Below are 15,219 nucleotides of genomic sequence, written 5' to 3' on the forward strand. Positions count from 1 at the left end.
TTCAGAGGATATACTTGATTTCTACATTTAAGTGTGAAAAATCACATAGAAAGCCTTTAAACTAATTTATTAAATATCACTCCATCACTTATGATTGGTTCATAAGAGTCACTATGTGGGAGAGACTGTTTATGTAAAACATATTTTTGTAAACTAAGCAAAAGGCATGAGCTGTGCTGTTAAAAGTAAGTTTGTGTGTGTGTGTGTGTGTGTGTGTGTGTGTGTGTGTGTATCATGTCAGCAGCGCGTCCTGCTCAAAGCACAGCAGCTGGGGTCGTCGATAGTGAACAGGTGCTGCAGCAGAGATTTTCTGAGCTTGTATTTCTCTCTCTCTCTCCCTTTGAGTGTCTGTGCACACGTGTCCTCGCGTATGGCCTCTGTGTGTGTCTTTGTGTACGCAAGTGGCCACAAGTGTAAGCATGTGTGCACATTAACCAGGATGGGGGACAATGCGTTGTTGTGTGGGCACTGCTGGTGAGAAACCTTATAGCCAAGGACGCAGTAGCTCAGCCAGCAGCTGTCTTGTCTCTGCACCTCTTATTACACCCACGTGGAAGACGTCCAGCTCCAACCATGCGATTGTCTTCTTTTAAATACATATTGACTTATTACTATTTATTGGATAAAGGCATCTACAAGAACAATGAGCCATATTTTGAATGTTAAACTGAAAATATGTTTTGTTGCTTTTTTTTTTTTCAAAAGTAGCCCAAGATAAAAGTTTTAGGAAAATTGAGAGAATAAAGAAATTTGACAAGGAAAAGTGATGTAGTAAAATAACAAGTAGGCTGGTTTAAAATGTAAACACAAAACACACACAGCAGTGCTTTCATTCAGTTCGATTTATGTTTCTCTCAACCCGAATAGTTCAAGTCCATTATTCTGTCATTTCGCTTAATTTCATGTTAGGGGCTAAAACCAAAACTAGACTGTGGTCTTCAGCTAACCACAACTGTTCTTTAAAAAGATAACATTAAATAAGAAGATAAGATAATCCTTTATTTACCCCACAACGGCAAAATTTACAGTGTTACAGCAGCAAAGAGCAAAGATTGCAAACAAAAAGTGAACACAGTACAATTTAAATAAAAAAATAAAAATTAAGAATGTAGAAAAGATTAAAAAAAATAAAAAATAGATCAGCTGAGCTGCAGTTTTGACAAAAATGTAATCCATAATATTCCATGTAACACAGACATGTACACAGTGCACATAAACAAAGTGGATTGGTAAAACATAATATAACATTAATATAACATTATTATTGCACAAGGTCAGAACAGCAAAACAAAGCAAGTGTAATCCAAGATCTGACAGCTATAAAATGATCTCAAACCAATTTAAGCTCCCTTAAGCCATAGAGACAAGCAACTTCAGCTACATATTCAAATTGTCAAAATGTCTCCACCACAGCAAACATCTCAAGTAGACTTTTAGAGTTATTCTCAATATTTGTAAACAAAGTTGTAACGCTGAAATCCTGATGATTTATAAGATGCTTCAATAAAAGAAAGAAAAATAAATCTGAGACTTTTAATCACCCTTGACATAACAGATTAGGCCTTGTCAAAATAAAAGGAGGATCATATTTCCTTTCAAAATAAAAGGAGGATCAGATTTCCCTTTGGTACCGAGCTCCCGTCTGCGCGCGCTCCCCCGTCAGTTGTCCATGGATACGCGAGAGCGCGCGCTGCAGAAGAAACTTGAAGAAGCGTGCAGAAAGTTTGGAGTCAAACTAATTATCATCTGGACAAAGGACAGACCTGAACTCACCGAGGCTTCACATGGACGTCCTGAAGATGTTGGCGCTGCCTCTTCTCATCACGTTACTGCAAAGTGAGTTTTTTTTTTTGATGTTGTCTTGTTTTCAAAAACTTTATGGAAATAATTATAAAACATATTGCTCGAAGTTTCAGGAAAAAAACTGGGTTTCAGTCCGAGTTTAAACGGGCTAATTCGTCAGGTGGAAAGACAAATGTTTCAGAAAAGACTTTATTAACACTGTGGTTAGTATCCCTCTACAGTACCACAGGAAACTCTGTTTCTCACATGGTTTATTTCTCTTAAAATTTGCTCAGTATGAGAACAATAAGTAACATCTAGTCTTATTAAAAAATAGGAAATTGTTTTGTTTTGTGCATTACAGATAAAGAGAGCATGTCAAATTAGGGGAAATGACTGGTTTTGGTTTTCTGTCATTTGTTACACTTCCAAGAATTATTAGAAGTGTTCTGAGCATTTTTTTTTACCTTACCCTAAAGACTACAAAACCCACTTAATATTAATTAAAACAACAACAAAAAACTCTTGATTTAAGTACAACTCAATTCTCCATTAATAAGAGGAAATGCATGATTAATTTAATATGGTACCCTAACCCTCCACATCACAACTTTTTACTCACAACTTTGCAGATAAAACTTCTTCTTAAGGATTTAAGATGAAAGACTTGTTTCTCTTTCAACAAACAGAAGGATCCTGATCCTCGTGATTTTGAATAATTGACTACTTTATTAAACAAAAGTGAATTCAGAACAGATGAGAGAGAATTTACCACGATTTTGATGTTTTCTTATTCAACACATGTTTTGTGACATTGTGAGCTGTTTTTACCTTTTTTTTGTTTTCAACATGAGGGGATTTGATCCTCATGAGTTATTGACCCTTCATTTGGGTAATAGTGTTGGTGCATGTTAACCCCACATGCAGAGGGGGATGGGGGGGGGGGGGGGGGAGGGTGGGAGGAGGTGTGATGGATCAGGGACTGAGATTGTGCAGAGATGCAGTGGGTGTGGTTTGGTGTTCATGTTTACATTGAACCCGCTCTGATGCTGTTTGAACCCGAGATTCCCGGGCGATCCCACACATCACACAGAGGAGTCTCATATCCCGCCCTCTCACTTTGGAGATAACCCCCAGGCTGACCTTGTTGTTAATTGGACAGAGATGAAAACAACCAGTCGCTATCTGGAGAAAGAAATGCATTTGAAGTTTCTGTTGGATTTCTTAAAAGCAGAGGCTGCTGTCCAAACAAACTGCTTCATGTTGATAATTAAAGCTCGGACATGTGTGTGTTTGATCCTTCCTCTATTTACTCATGAGGACTAAATGTCCTCACAGATGAAATCCTTATCTTCTGTGAGGAGAGAGCTGACAAGGAAATGTTTGGAATATTTTTAAAAATAAATAATAATAAAAATATCACTGGTGGCGCAGTGGTAAGAGCGCGCGTCCCATGTGTGGAGGTTATAGTCCTCCAAGCGGGCGGCCGGGGGTTCGAATCCGACCTGTGGATCCTTTCCCGCATGTCATTCCCCACTCTCTCTCCCTGATTTCCAACTCTATCCACTGTCCTATCGCTCATATAAAGGCACAAAACGCCCCCCAAAAAATAAAATAAAATAAATAAAATAAATAAAATAAATAAAATAAATAATAAAAATATCACAGGATGAGTGTTAATACTGGATTTGAACAAATTTAAAACAGCTTTAAAGCATGACCTGACCGATACGGAATTTTTGGGGCTGCCGCCGATATCGATATTAGGGAGAGAAAAAAATCCAATGCCAATATTTTTCTTAGACCAATCTTTGATCTTTAGAGATATATATATATAGATATATAGATATACACATTTATTGATCCCAAAAAGTGCAGTTATCAAACGCTTTCGGAAAATAAATATAATGAAGATGGTCTCTCAACTAGAAATAACTGTGCATGTATGTAAGATAAAATAAGATAATATAATCCTTTATTTATCCTACAACTGGGAAATTTACAGTGTTACTACAGCAAAGAGCAAAGATTGCAAACAAAAAGTGAACACAGTACACAATTTAAATAAAAAAAGAAAAATTTAAAATGTAATAGATAGAAACCACAATATAGATTTTATAAAATAGATCAGCTGAGAGCTGCAGTTTTGACAAAAATGTAGTCATAATATTCAGTGTAACACAGACAGACATGCACATAAAGTGTAACATGTTATTGCACAAAGTGGTTTGATAAACATAATATAACATCACAGCTTGACACTCTGGAGAGTGCTAATGCGTGTTGTAATCCATAAAAGACACTCTGCCGGTGAAGGAAAGAAAGAGAACTCTGCCAGTGGAATACAGTGATACTCAAATGAAATGATATCTTACTGGTGAACCGATACCGATCGTCACTGGATATGATAATATCGGCCGATATTATAGGCTGGCCGATTAATCGGTCGGGCTCTACTTTCAGATGAATTCAATGAAATACTTTCATAACTGTTATCAAGTTGTGTTTTTTTTAAAACATGGAATTATTAACTTCTGCGTGTTTTTTAAGTTCATGGCATGGATTCAAGTCTCGTGTTAAAATCAGATTCAGGTTTCAGCCATGGCACGGGGTCAAAGTAAAGCACAGGGGGGGTTTAAGGGTTCAGTGTAGATCCTCATGTGTGTAATGCAGATATCTGAGGGTGGTGTGTGTGTGTGTGTGTGTGTGTGTGTGTGTGTGTGTGTGTGTGTGTGTGTGTGTGTGTGTGTGTGTGTGGTGCCGCAGCTGAGAAGGATAAGGTTACTGTCATACAGAGTTGCTTTGTCTGCATAAGAAAAACACACTTTCTAGGCATGTGTGACATACGCCCCCCCCCCCCCAACCCAACAAACACATTGCGGTCATCTTTCCCCTTGAGGGTTTTTGTTTTTGCTCCGAAATAATTTCTTAATAACTCCAAACAAGACAGGTGTGTCACGGTTTCTCAAATAAAAAGCTCCTCTGAGGATTCGACCTGCTTTTCTCTTCAGCTCCTTGTTGTCTTGAATGAATGTTATAATGTACAATTGTTAGGCGGTAAAGGTTATAAAAACATAAAATCAGCACTACATCTACAGAAACCTCTCCACAAGACTGCACTGTCTCCATCATCGTCTGAGTTTTTAGTGAGAAGTTGAAGTATTTTGGTAAATCTGATTTTATGTAACCACTGTGAAAAAAGTAAAAGTGACTTCAGCCACTTAACTGTATAAAAAAGTAGAATAAAAGCCCAATTTAACCCAAAGCTGTGTGTGTGTGTGTGTGTGTGTGTGTGTGTGTGTGTGTAGCTGGTAGAAGGGACAGATCACTCGAGGACGTTATCAGTCTCTGGATAAAGCTGCTTGTCAGAGAGTCGTCCATCACCTGCATTCCTCCACAGCACCGCTCCTGGCACCACCAGGATGTAACTTCACACTCCATACTTTTCTGTGTGTGTGTGTGTGTGTGTGTGAGAGAGAGAGAGAGAGAGTGTGTATTATGCACATTTTCTACATTCTTTATGAAATAAATGTAGCAGAATGAGTTCCTGGGCTTTTTATTCTATACTAGATGTTGATTATCTTCTGCTCTGCTCTCTCTGACCCACATTTTGAAACTAATACCATAAAAAGAAACTGTAATGTAGCAAGTAGTGAAATATAAAGTGTTTTATACTTTTTTCTAATAATATATTGCTCTTTTTTCTCCTTCAGGTCCTGTGTGTCTGTCAGTGACAGTCAGCAGCAATAAACCTAAAGTAGAGGTCCACGAGCACTCAGGTGAGACTGTTTAACAACTTCATTTCATATTTATTTATTTTTATTTTATTTATTTTTTATTTTACAGGGACATTGCATATTGATAATCATTTCAGTAAAGCTGAAGAGTTAGCTAAAAGGTTAATTTTCATCTGTTGTCCCGGGCCAGATTTTATAAAAGGCTCCCTAAAAAAAAAAAATTCAAACATCGCTCAAAGCTACAAAAATAGAAATATCATGACAGTAATTAAGCAGACAGGTGAGCAGCCACAGGAGAAAATACATAAACCATGCAGGATACACACAAAGCAGCATTTCTTTCTCTTTAAAAGTTAAACAACTTTAAGAAACAGTACTGTCTCAAGAGACTGAAATGTTTGGCCTGAAATAATCTTTCTTAAAGATAGAATCAATTGCTTTTTCACAAAAAAAATTAAAAATAATATAGACTTAAACAAAATGAATGCAGCTCAATCATTACTTGAGTACGGTGGCCTGTAGGTGCAGAGGCCTGGCATGAGCTGTAATGACGCACATTTAGAAAAACGCGAGGCATATTCAGAAACGTTGCACATTCAAAAGCAAATGCAAACATCCAAAACAAATTTAATGGCTGAAATGTGCGGGGGTCCTGTGGCTGCAGAAAGATTACAGGAAATTAGTAAAAAAAAACCCAGAGAAACATAGATTGGATTTTCTTTAACAACCTGATCAAATTGCCTTTATTATTTAATGCTGATCTGAAAGCACGAGTTGGGACTACAAAAGCAAAAAGATTTGTGGAGAAATGATTTGAAAAATGCATGATAATTCAAAACAAGGCACAAAGTGAAGTGTGTCCATGTTGGTTTGAATCAGTATTTTAAAAATCTTTTCTTGCAGACGCCGTGCTTTCCTGCGAGTTCCGGACCGAGAAAGATCAGAGCCCTCGAATCGAGTGGAAAAGGAAAGGAAAGGGAGTCACATTTGTGTACTTCAATCAGAAATTTACTGGTGAGTGACAATAGACATAAACTACCTGAGTTCTCTGTGTCCTCTAAACTGAAAATACTCGTATTTTTGCAGCTTCGCTTTCCATTCACCCTCCATTATTACATCACATAATGAAAAAAAAACAAAAAAAAAACTTGATTTATCCTCCCTCGCCTCCCTCTTCAGCATCTTATGCAGGACGAGCAAAGATAGAAGGAGCGACTATGACGATACACTCTGTCAGTCAGAAAGACTCCGGGGAGTACCGCTGTGAGGTCACTGCGAGCGAGGACCACGTCAACCTGGGAGAGGCCACTGTAACCCTGAACGTGCTCGGTATGACAGCAATCCTGTATTTGTTCTTTTTTAATGAATATGTTCCAGATATCAGGAAAAATGTAGATTTACTGGAGAAACACAATAAACTAACATCAGATGCTCCCTCTAAAGAATCATTGAAATAGCACTTAAAGGCTTTATATGTGATTTTTTGATCCAGCAGATGTCGCCCTTGAGCACCAGCATGAAACCAAAACAACTGGTGCTGCATTGTTGTGTTAGCATGCTAATGCTAGCGATCTTTATTATGCTGGTATCTTCACACTGCATGCAAATTTACCTGAAATGAGCGTGATCTAGAAACACAGTTAAGCAGTGAGTACAGTATGTTATTCTTCTTTTCTCTAGTCCCTCAATTAAACAACTTTTATACACGAGGGGAGGAGTCAGCCAGCCGTCCTGGCGATGTAAACAAAGTGAAGATAGGACTCTGAAAACTCTGAAAACATCACAGACAGTGGGACTCGGGTGTTACACCCATTGTAGACAGTCATGACTCACAGAGTTATTTTCAGAGGAGATACTTGATTTCTACATTTAAGTGTGACAAATCACATATAAAGACTTTAAGCATTAAGTTAAGAGATCCAAATCAACACAATTAAATGCATCAAGAAATATCAGTTTTAAGTTGGCGGCATGAAATAAATTGTGACTATGATGCATCGTGATGTGGACGTGGAAGATTCTGCATCAGTTCAGTGACAGAACATAATGGATTACTGCAGACTGAAGCTGCTTGTAGATTTTCACAGCTGCAGCCGGACCTTCACATGTTTATTTATTTTGGTTTACAACGTAAAAACATTTGTCAAATTGACTTCTAAAGCCCTGTCTAAATAATTCAAAATGGAGTTTGTATTTATCTGACTGCTTGTCATCATTGATAAAAAAAAGTAGCCATGTGCAGTAATATAGAAAATTGAGGCTGCAACACATCACAATGCAGTGTTGACAGGAGTTTAACTTATGACCATTGTCACACATCAGCCATCAGTTTAACTCCTAGCTTTGGCTCGGACACGTCTAACCCACTGTCTTGTTAAAAATAAATTAAAAAAAAAGAAGTTTTGCATTTAAATGTCGCCTTGTCTTTTGCACTTTTTGCTGGAGCTTCAGCTTTGTTTCTCTCTCTCTCTCTTTGCCTCTTCAGTGCCACCTCATGTCCCGTCCTGTGAGGTGCCGAACTCGGTGTTTGTGGGTGGAGGCCTCGACCTCCTCTGTAAGGATAAACTCAGCGTCCCTCCTGCCACCTACCGCTGGTTCAAAGACAACAAGGCTCTGGTGGCCAACGCTGATACTCCATACAGCATTGATACAAACAAAGGCACTCTGGTCAGCACACACAGAAATACTCAAATATAAACCCAGTAGATACATAGACACAAACAGCTGTATTTTCTTTTCCTTCGACTTAATCTCGCCTTTTCTTTGTGTGGAGCAGAAGTTTAACAGTGTGTCCAAAGCGGATGCAGGGATGTACCGCTGCGAGTCCTCCAACAATGTGGGGGCGCCAAAGAGCTGTGTGGCCCAGCAGCTGAAAGTCATTGAATGTAAGTGCTTTTTGTCACAACTGTTTGGAGTTTACACGTCTCACTCTATCCATCAAACCCTGAGGAAAATACTTTCTTCTTCTCTCTCTTTAGATCCTTTGAATATGACAGTTTTGATAGCAGGAGCTGCAGGTTTTGTGACACTCACACTCCTCTGCTGCATCTGTGTGTGTGTCTGCCGACGCCGAGGCTGCTGCAAGAGTGAGTAGTGGGATTTGGATTTTTTTTTTTGTGTTTGGATGTGTGTGTGAGAGTTTCCTCAGTTAGTCATTTTTCTTAGATTGAAGATGTTTGCGTTACTGTTTGCATTCTAGTTCTACCAGCTTCATTTCCAGCTCTAACTGGCAGTTGTTTTTTTGTGTACGCACACTTAAACACTCATACATTGGAATCTGCTTGCTCAGAATCAAACAGCAGACTGTCAGTTAAACACCTTTCACACACGCACTGCACTCCTGAACATGATCTGACTCTCTCCAAGAGGGGTGCATGTGTGAACAAAAATGGCTGAATCAATTCCCCCCAACTTCCAGCTGACTTTTTCCTGCGAGCTCCCTCTTAAAAAGTCCTTAAACAATTACCTCAAAAGAATGGGCGGGTTGATAATGTACTTGCTGAGCGGAGTTTCAATGCTTTATATTCTCAAATTATTTTTGGTTGTAAGAATTTTACTGTATAAAAAAATGGACGTAGTCTCAGTGATATCAGCTATTGGTTACCGAAGCCCATCGCTGGCGGTCGCCGTATTGTAAACGCTTACTCGCACTAACTTTCAGTTAACTAAATAACAAGCAAAGATGTGAAGCTGAGGCGGGTCTTATCCCTCCTGACAAACAGACCATCAGTCAGATCAGCCATGTCGCTTATTGTGAATAACTCTTAGTCTAAATAACATAAAAAAGAAAGATTTAAAATAGATTACCCACTTTACAGTGAGTGCAGATACAAAAAATGATCTAACCAGACCAGTTTTTTATAACCAGGCTGTAAAAATGGTCATTGCTTCTTTTAAAATGGGCGTTTTAGACGGTTTGTGGTTCGCTTCTGCAGCCAACCTCAAGTGGACACTGAAGGAACTGCAGGTTTTTGCACTTAACCATTGGCTTAATTTTTCAACACTGGAGGTTGCCACTTGGTCTTACACAGTATTGTGGCTATTTGTCCAAAAACAACTTAATTTAAAATTATAAACAAACCTCAACAAACAGCCACTGATGCACCGTTCCAGTGAGGCCTTCTGCACGCAATAAGTTCAATGTCCAGTCAGGAATATCATGTTTCTTCATTTAATTTAGACATACAAACATTTCCAACTGCATCCCATTGACCTGTCTCATTAACATGTGGTAAAATAAAAACCTGTGTCCCTTCCTGGTGGATCACCAAACTGTGACACACCTGGAACATTTAAAGGGTTCCTAATCAACCCATGTGCTTGGCAAGGTGCCCCCTGCTGTTCACAAACAACAAAAACAACAAACAACCAGAAAATGTTCAGCAGCTCATGTGACAAAGGGGCTTTGTATACTATCTGTTGGACATAATGGCTCATATATCTGATTAGAGTCAGATATATCCCGCTTAGCAGAACTGAAATGAAGTATTTATTAAAGGTAAAGGTCGAGCAGAAACAGGATGTTGAATAAATACTTGAGGTAATAAATTAATTATTGTCTTGCAAAATAGGAAACACATATCTAACTGCTTTGGTAGGAAAGTGATCATGACAATATTTACTGCTGTTTTAATCTTTTTACTTCTTGTTTCTTTGTTGTTTCTTTGAACAGGGAACAAGAAAACAAAAAGGTGAGGGTTTCACTCTTCATGCTGTAGCTGTGTGTGTTATTAAACTGTAATGAGCTGCACACTGACCTGCCACCCTTTGTCTTTCAGCTCAAAGTCCTACAACCCTCCACCTCCTCCTCCCATCCGCAACGTGAGTGATCGCAGTTGTTATCGTGTCAGTGACTTGTTTTGTTTGCTGCCTCGAATTTAGGCTGCCATTAAATTAAAGTTGATAAGATGCTGATAACTCTGTCTGCGCCCACGCCGATTAAAGGAAATGATTCATTGCTCGTCTTTCTGCTCTCTGCAGCTCAAGCACTACAAACAAACGCAGTCCTTCATGATCTGAGGAGGAAGAACTCTCCGACTTTGACTTCTAACCACAGACAATCAGATGTGAAAAGTTCAAATGCTTTAACAGACAGTATCTTTCACACAGGTGTTTTTCTTGAACGCGTCAGAAGGTATGTCAGAAAATCGTATTCCAACTCCTCTCTGACTTCAGGGTCAATGTTCAGCAATTATTGATTATTATTGATCATCTCACCACCTGGGTGCTTATCCTGGATTAGTGTCAAATATAAGACAACGGTAAGAACAGCACTCCAAACTGTTCTTTTTTAAAGCCAGCACCACAGCTCTCTTGTGCCACCTACAGGCACGTCAGTGTAACTCACCCTCACTGATGATTTCACAAGTTTGTACAGAACGTATACTTCCTCTTTTTTGTTTCATTTTTTTTTATACAGATTCATAAGTGTTGTTTTATACGATATATTATCTTTGTACTTTTTTAAAAAATCACATTGTGTGGTCGTGGTGATCTTATGATTTGTCTTTGTTTAATATTTGGCTGTATAAATTCAAATAATGTGAATTGAATGGCAAAATGAACAGGTGTCTGCACACACTGAACGGTGCTGGTTAGCTCTCAGTCTATTTCTCTTTTTTGATTAATATTAAATGAAATTGGTTGACTGGTATTCAAGCCAAAAGCAAGGCTTAAATATCAGTGCAAAAAAAAAAGAAAAAAGTAATGACTTAAGTTATACTTTTGAACTGCGAGATCAAGAATCTACAATTTTTGTGTATATAAAGTATTTAATCTTGATGACACATTTCATGTCCATGATAATAAAATGTAATAAGTACATTCTGTATGCCGCTAACTAAATGTATATATAAAAAATAAAGTGGACACATCTCTAATCTACGACGGAGGATTAGGGCCCCGTTAAAAACATTTTTTTAATGTGGCCCTAATCCTCCGTCGCACTAATCAGATCAGTGTTGTGAGCGTGTTAGCAGGCATGTGTTAGCATTGAATGCTACCTGTGCCTTAGCCTCACCGAGCAGAAAGCATTGCTGATTAGGTCTTGCAACAGAGTATTAAAAAAATACACAATGATGACGCAGTACGAGTCTTGCTTATTTTTGTTACAGGTTCTGAATATGAATATATTCTTCATGTTTCTGTTGGTTTGACAGAATCTGCACTGTAATCTTTTTTTTTCTCTCTCCATGTTGTCCAACTGTAAAGTTCCCAACAATGATTCAAGATTCAAGATTTTTATTTGTCACATGCTCATACAGATGTGCAGTGAAATGTAAAGACTGTTCCACAAGGCCATGCAATAAACACTCAAATTACTAATACACATAAATACAGTAAAATAGAATATAATGTAAAATTTAAAAAAGGAAAATATAGAATATAGAATAATGTAAACAGCGTAAAGTGTCAGTGTGTAAAGTGTCCAGGGTGTCAAAGTGCAATGTGCAGATTGGAATGTGTGGTGTGTGTGCGTCAATGGCTGCTGTGTCTGAATTCATTGTAAACTTGTTGGCTCAATATGTTAAATTGCACTTAATTAAGAGAAACAAATCTCACCATTTTCACTCCATTAAATCTATTATTACTGAACATGAACACTGAAATGAATAAAACCATTTGTACAGCAAGGTCTTTATAACAGTTACATTTTTGGGGATCACTTACTATGACCCATTTTTATCTGATTTCTTTTATTTCTTTGATTATCATACTTTGAGAAGATGTCTGCATTGTTAAGAAAACATTTTTTTAAATAAAGATTAAAAAGAAAGAATCTGACTTAACCAATCTTGAATTGAAGAATTTATTTTCTATCATGCTGATTTTTAAAAAAATGTAAACAATGTCCACCTCTCCAACTTGGCTGCGTGCAGCTTCTTTTTTTTGACCACCAGATGGCGCCACAGCACAGACTGTATCTGTTCACACCAGCACAAACAAGGAGCCTTCAGCTTCCCGATGTCAGCTTTTATCCATTATTAGGCAATGAACAGTCACACTGTTGTTCTCTTCGTTTGTTCTCGGTGTTGTCCTTATTGTGCTCCCCATAAATTAAAAGTCTTGAAACAGTGATTTCCTGCAGCTCCTCTTCAGTGTGAATTTAGAGAAGAGTTACTGTCTGTGCATGACTTAATTATCTGGAGTCATAATGGTTCTAATTAATTAGAATTTTGGATATCTTTATATCTGTCTCGTGCATAATCTTTAACTGCTATAATTAACAAAGATCTATTCTCTCTCATGGTCGTAACCTTCCCTGACACTACAGTAAGTGGCTCATATTGATCTGCTAATAGCTGCTTGTTAGATCTAACCTTTCTGCCCAAACTCTGTTTGGCTGTGAAGAAAGGACATCAGCTGAGCTTTAAAATATGCAAATGTTGCTCCACAGTCTGACACTGTCTCTACCCTCAATTGGAAATGCATTTGTTTTTTTAGCATAATCACTGTGAAGGCCATAATAATTGTAGTTGTCAAAATGAAAATAGACAAAAAGGTTTGTGCTAAAAAGCATAATTATTTTACAATAACAATAGCAATAAGAAAACATTTTACCACAAATAAACAATTGCTGTGTTCGTTTGGTACTTTTGCGTTGGGTTAATTAACATCCTGTTTGTTGTGTGTCAAACACTTTTATGTGTAAGTGCTTCACAAAAATTGTGGGTTTACATTTTTTCTTTTAGAGGGAATTAAGTTATACAAGTCTTAATTTAGGCTATATGAACATCTCAACAGATATATTTGAACAAAAAATTCACCTTTGGGTACTAATAAAGAAACCTTGAACCTTGATATAAATACTACTTGAAATGACATATAACACTTATTACTAAAATGTCACTCAAAAAACAATTAAAAAAAACCTGTCTCATAATTAGACCACATGTTTGTTCTGTTCATCACACAGCTAATTATATGTCCAACTGTTTTATTAAAACATCCCCGCCAAAGCATAACCGTCAGAGGTTTGTAGTAAAGTGAAACTAAACCGATAGCTAGCACCACACACCTGTCACCCTTATGAAACATGCTTCAAACTATGCACCTTTTTAAGCCTTAACAGGTGAGTCTAATCAAAATTCCTCCATGTACAGTTGTGATGAAAAGAAAACAAGTGTTAGAAACCACAATCCTTATTGCACTAGGCGGTAATCATTTCAATTTGAACATTTTATATATGGGGCTCTATAAGGATTGACTCACTCTTAAAGCCAGCCTCAAGTGGCCGTTTGAGCAATAAGTAAGGTCTTTTACCTGCTTTTTGTATCATAACAATGAGTAAGGTCTTTTACCTGCTTTTTGTATCATAACAATGAGTAAGGTCTTTTACCTGCTTTTTGTATCATAACAATGAGTAAGGTCTTTTGCCTGCTTTTTGTAACATAACAATGAGTAAGGTCTTTTACCTGCTTTTTGTAAAGTGTCTCAAGATAACACTTGTCATGAGTTGACGCTATACAAAATAAATTGAATTGAATTGAATTGAATTTGAGGAACTGCAGTTATTAGCAGATGTTTTCTGTCTTATTTTGCAGCCACAGAAATAGTTAATTCATTTAAGTTGAAACTCTGCTGTTTTCTTTGACTTTGCCAAGTAGTATTACTTAAACAAATAGACTCATGTATCAAGTTTAATTATTGTTACCATGACGTCAAAATGAACTTAAAAGACGATGAGGATCACCTGGTGAAGGTCACATGACTTCATCCCTCCTTTCAGAGTCAAAAATCTTAAAATGTTGAAGTTTAAATGACACACTAGTGATGTCCTGACTGTTTAAGGTGAAGGAGGTACATCTCCACCAATGGTAATAATGTTATTGATTAGATGTTACCTTCAAGGAAAATAGACCTTTAACATTAGCACTGCACCAATTCAAAAGTTTTAAGTAGTTTTAGATGTATGTAGACTTGTAGAGAACAATCCAGTGTGATTTTTTATTTTTTTATTGGTGATGTATTCAAATTAAAGCTGCATCAATTCAATGTATAGCTACCTGTAATTAAGACTGAGCCGATTGAAATTCATATTTTGTAAACTGTGGATGATCTTACTGAACTGCATAAACGTGGTCCACCCACATGTACATTTATTATTCTAATAATTTGCTGAGAGTCTTTAACAGGACTGTGGGGGAGTACAGACTCAGTTTGATGGACACCTCTCTCTCTCTATCTCTCCACTGTTAGTTTATTATTTTTTTTAATGCTGGACAGGTTACAATTTTACAAGTCTAATTAGCACACAGAGTTTGATGACCTCATATACAGCCCAGCAAAGTTTTGCAAAAGTGCAACCTGAGTGGGTTTATTCAGACTTTCATAACTGAAAACAACGGTGCTGGTTTGACAGGCCTATGATTTATAATAATGCATTGGATTATATAAGTTTATAAGATGTATAAAGTCATACACCTTTAATATATTTGATGTTTTTTTAAGTTAAGTGGCTTAACTTGGAAATAATCAGGAACAACAAATTGACTGTACTGCACTCTGAAAATGTATTTCCCTCCTTTCTTATTTGTTTTAGCTGCTAATAAAACAAATAAAATTGTGGATTATATTGACAGATCATAAAACATGTCATAGGAATTTCCCTCAGCTCATGCACGTAGATCAGTATTTGAATGTCTGCATTTGAACAAGGAACTGTCGCATACAGATCAGCCCACGTGAGTTCCTGATTTAT

At 37.3% G+C, this 15,219-nt stretch overlaps 1 protein-coding gene across 1 annotated transcript; it reads left to right on the forward strand.

Moving 5' to 3' along the window:
- Nucleotides 1-1,679: 1,679 nt before the first annotated feature.
- On the forward strand, nucleotides 1,680-12,307 carry jam2b (junctional adhesion molecule 2b). The gene is made up of 10 exons (XM_065962494.1): nucleotides 1,680-1,836; nucleotides 5,496-5,561; nucleotides 6,423-6,533; nucleotides 6,699-6,848; nucleotides 8,005-8,186; nucleotides 8,296-8,404; nucleotides 8,498-8,605; nucleotides 10,192-10,210; nucleotides 10,298-10,340; nucleotides 10,500-12,307. The coding sequence occupies exons 1-10, from the start codon at nucleotides 1,785-1,787 to the stop codon at nucleotides 10,536-10,538; spliced, it is 879 nt and encodes a 292-aa protein (XP_065818566.1). The 5' UTR covers nucleotides 1,680-1,784; the 3' UTR covers nucleotides 10,539-12,307.
- The last annotated feature ends 2,912 nt before the right edge of the window (nucleotides 12,308-15,219 follow it).

This window comes from Labrus bergylta, chromosome 13 (genome assembly GCF_963930695.1).
Source record: "Labrus bergylta chromosome 13, fLabBer1.1, whole genome shotgun sequence".
Lineage (NCBI taxonomy): Eukaryota > Metazoa > Chordata > Actinopteri > Labriformes > Labridae > Labrus > Labrus bergylta.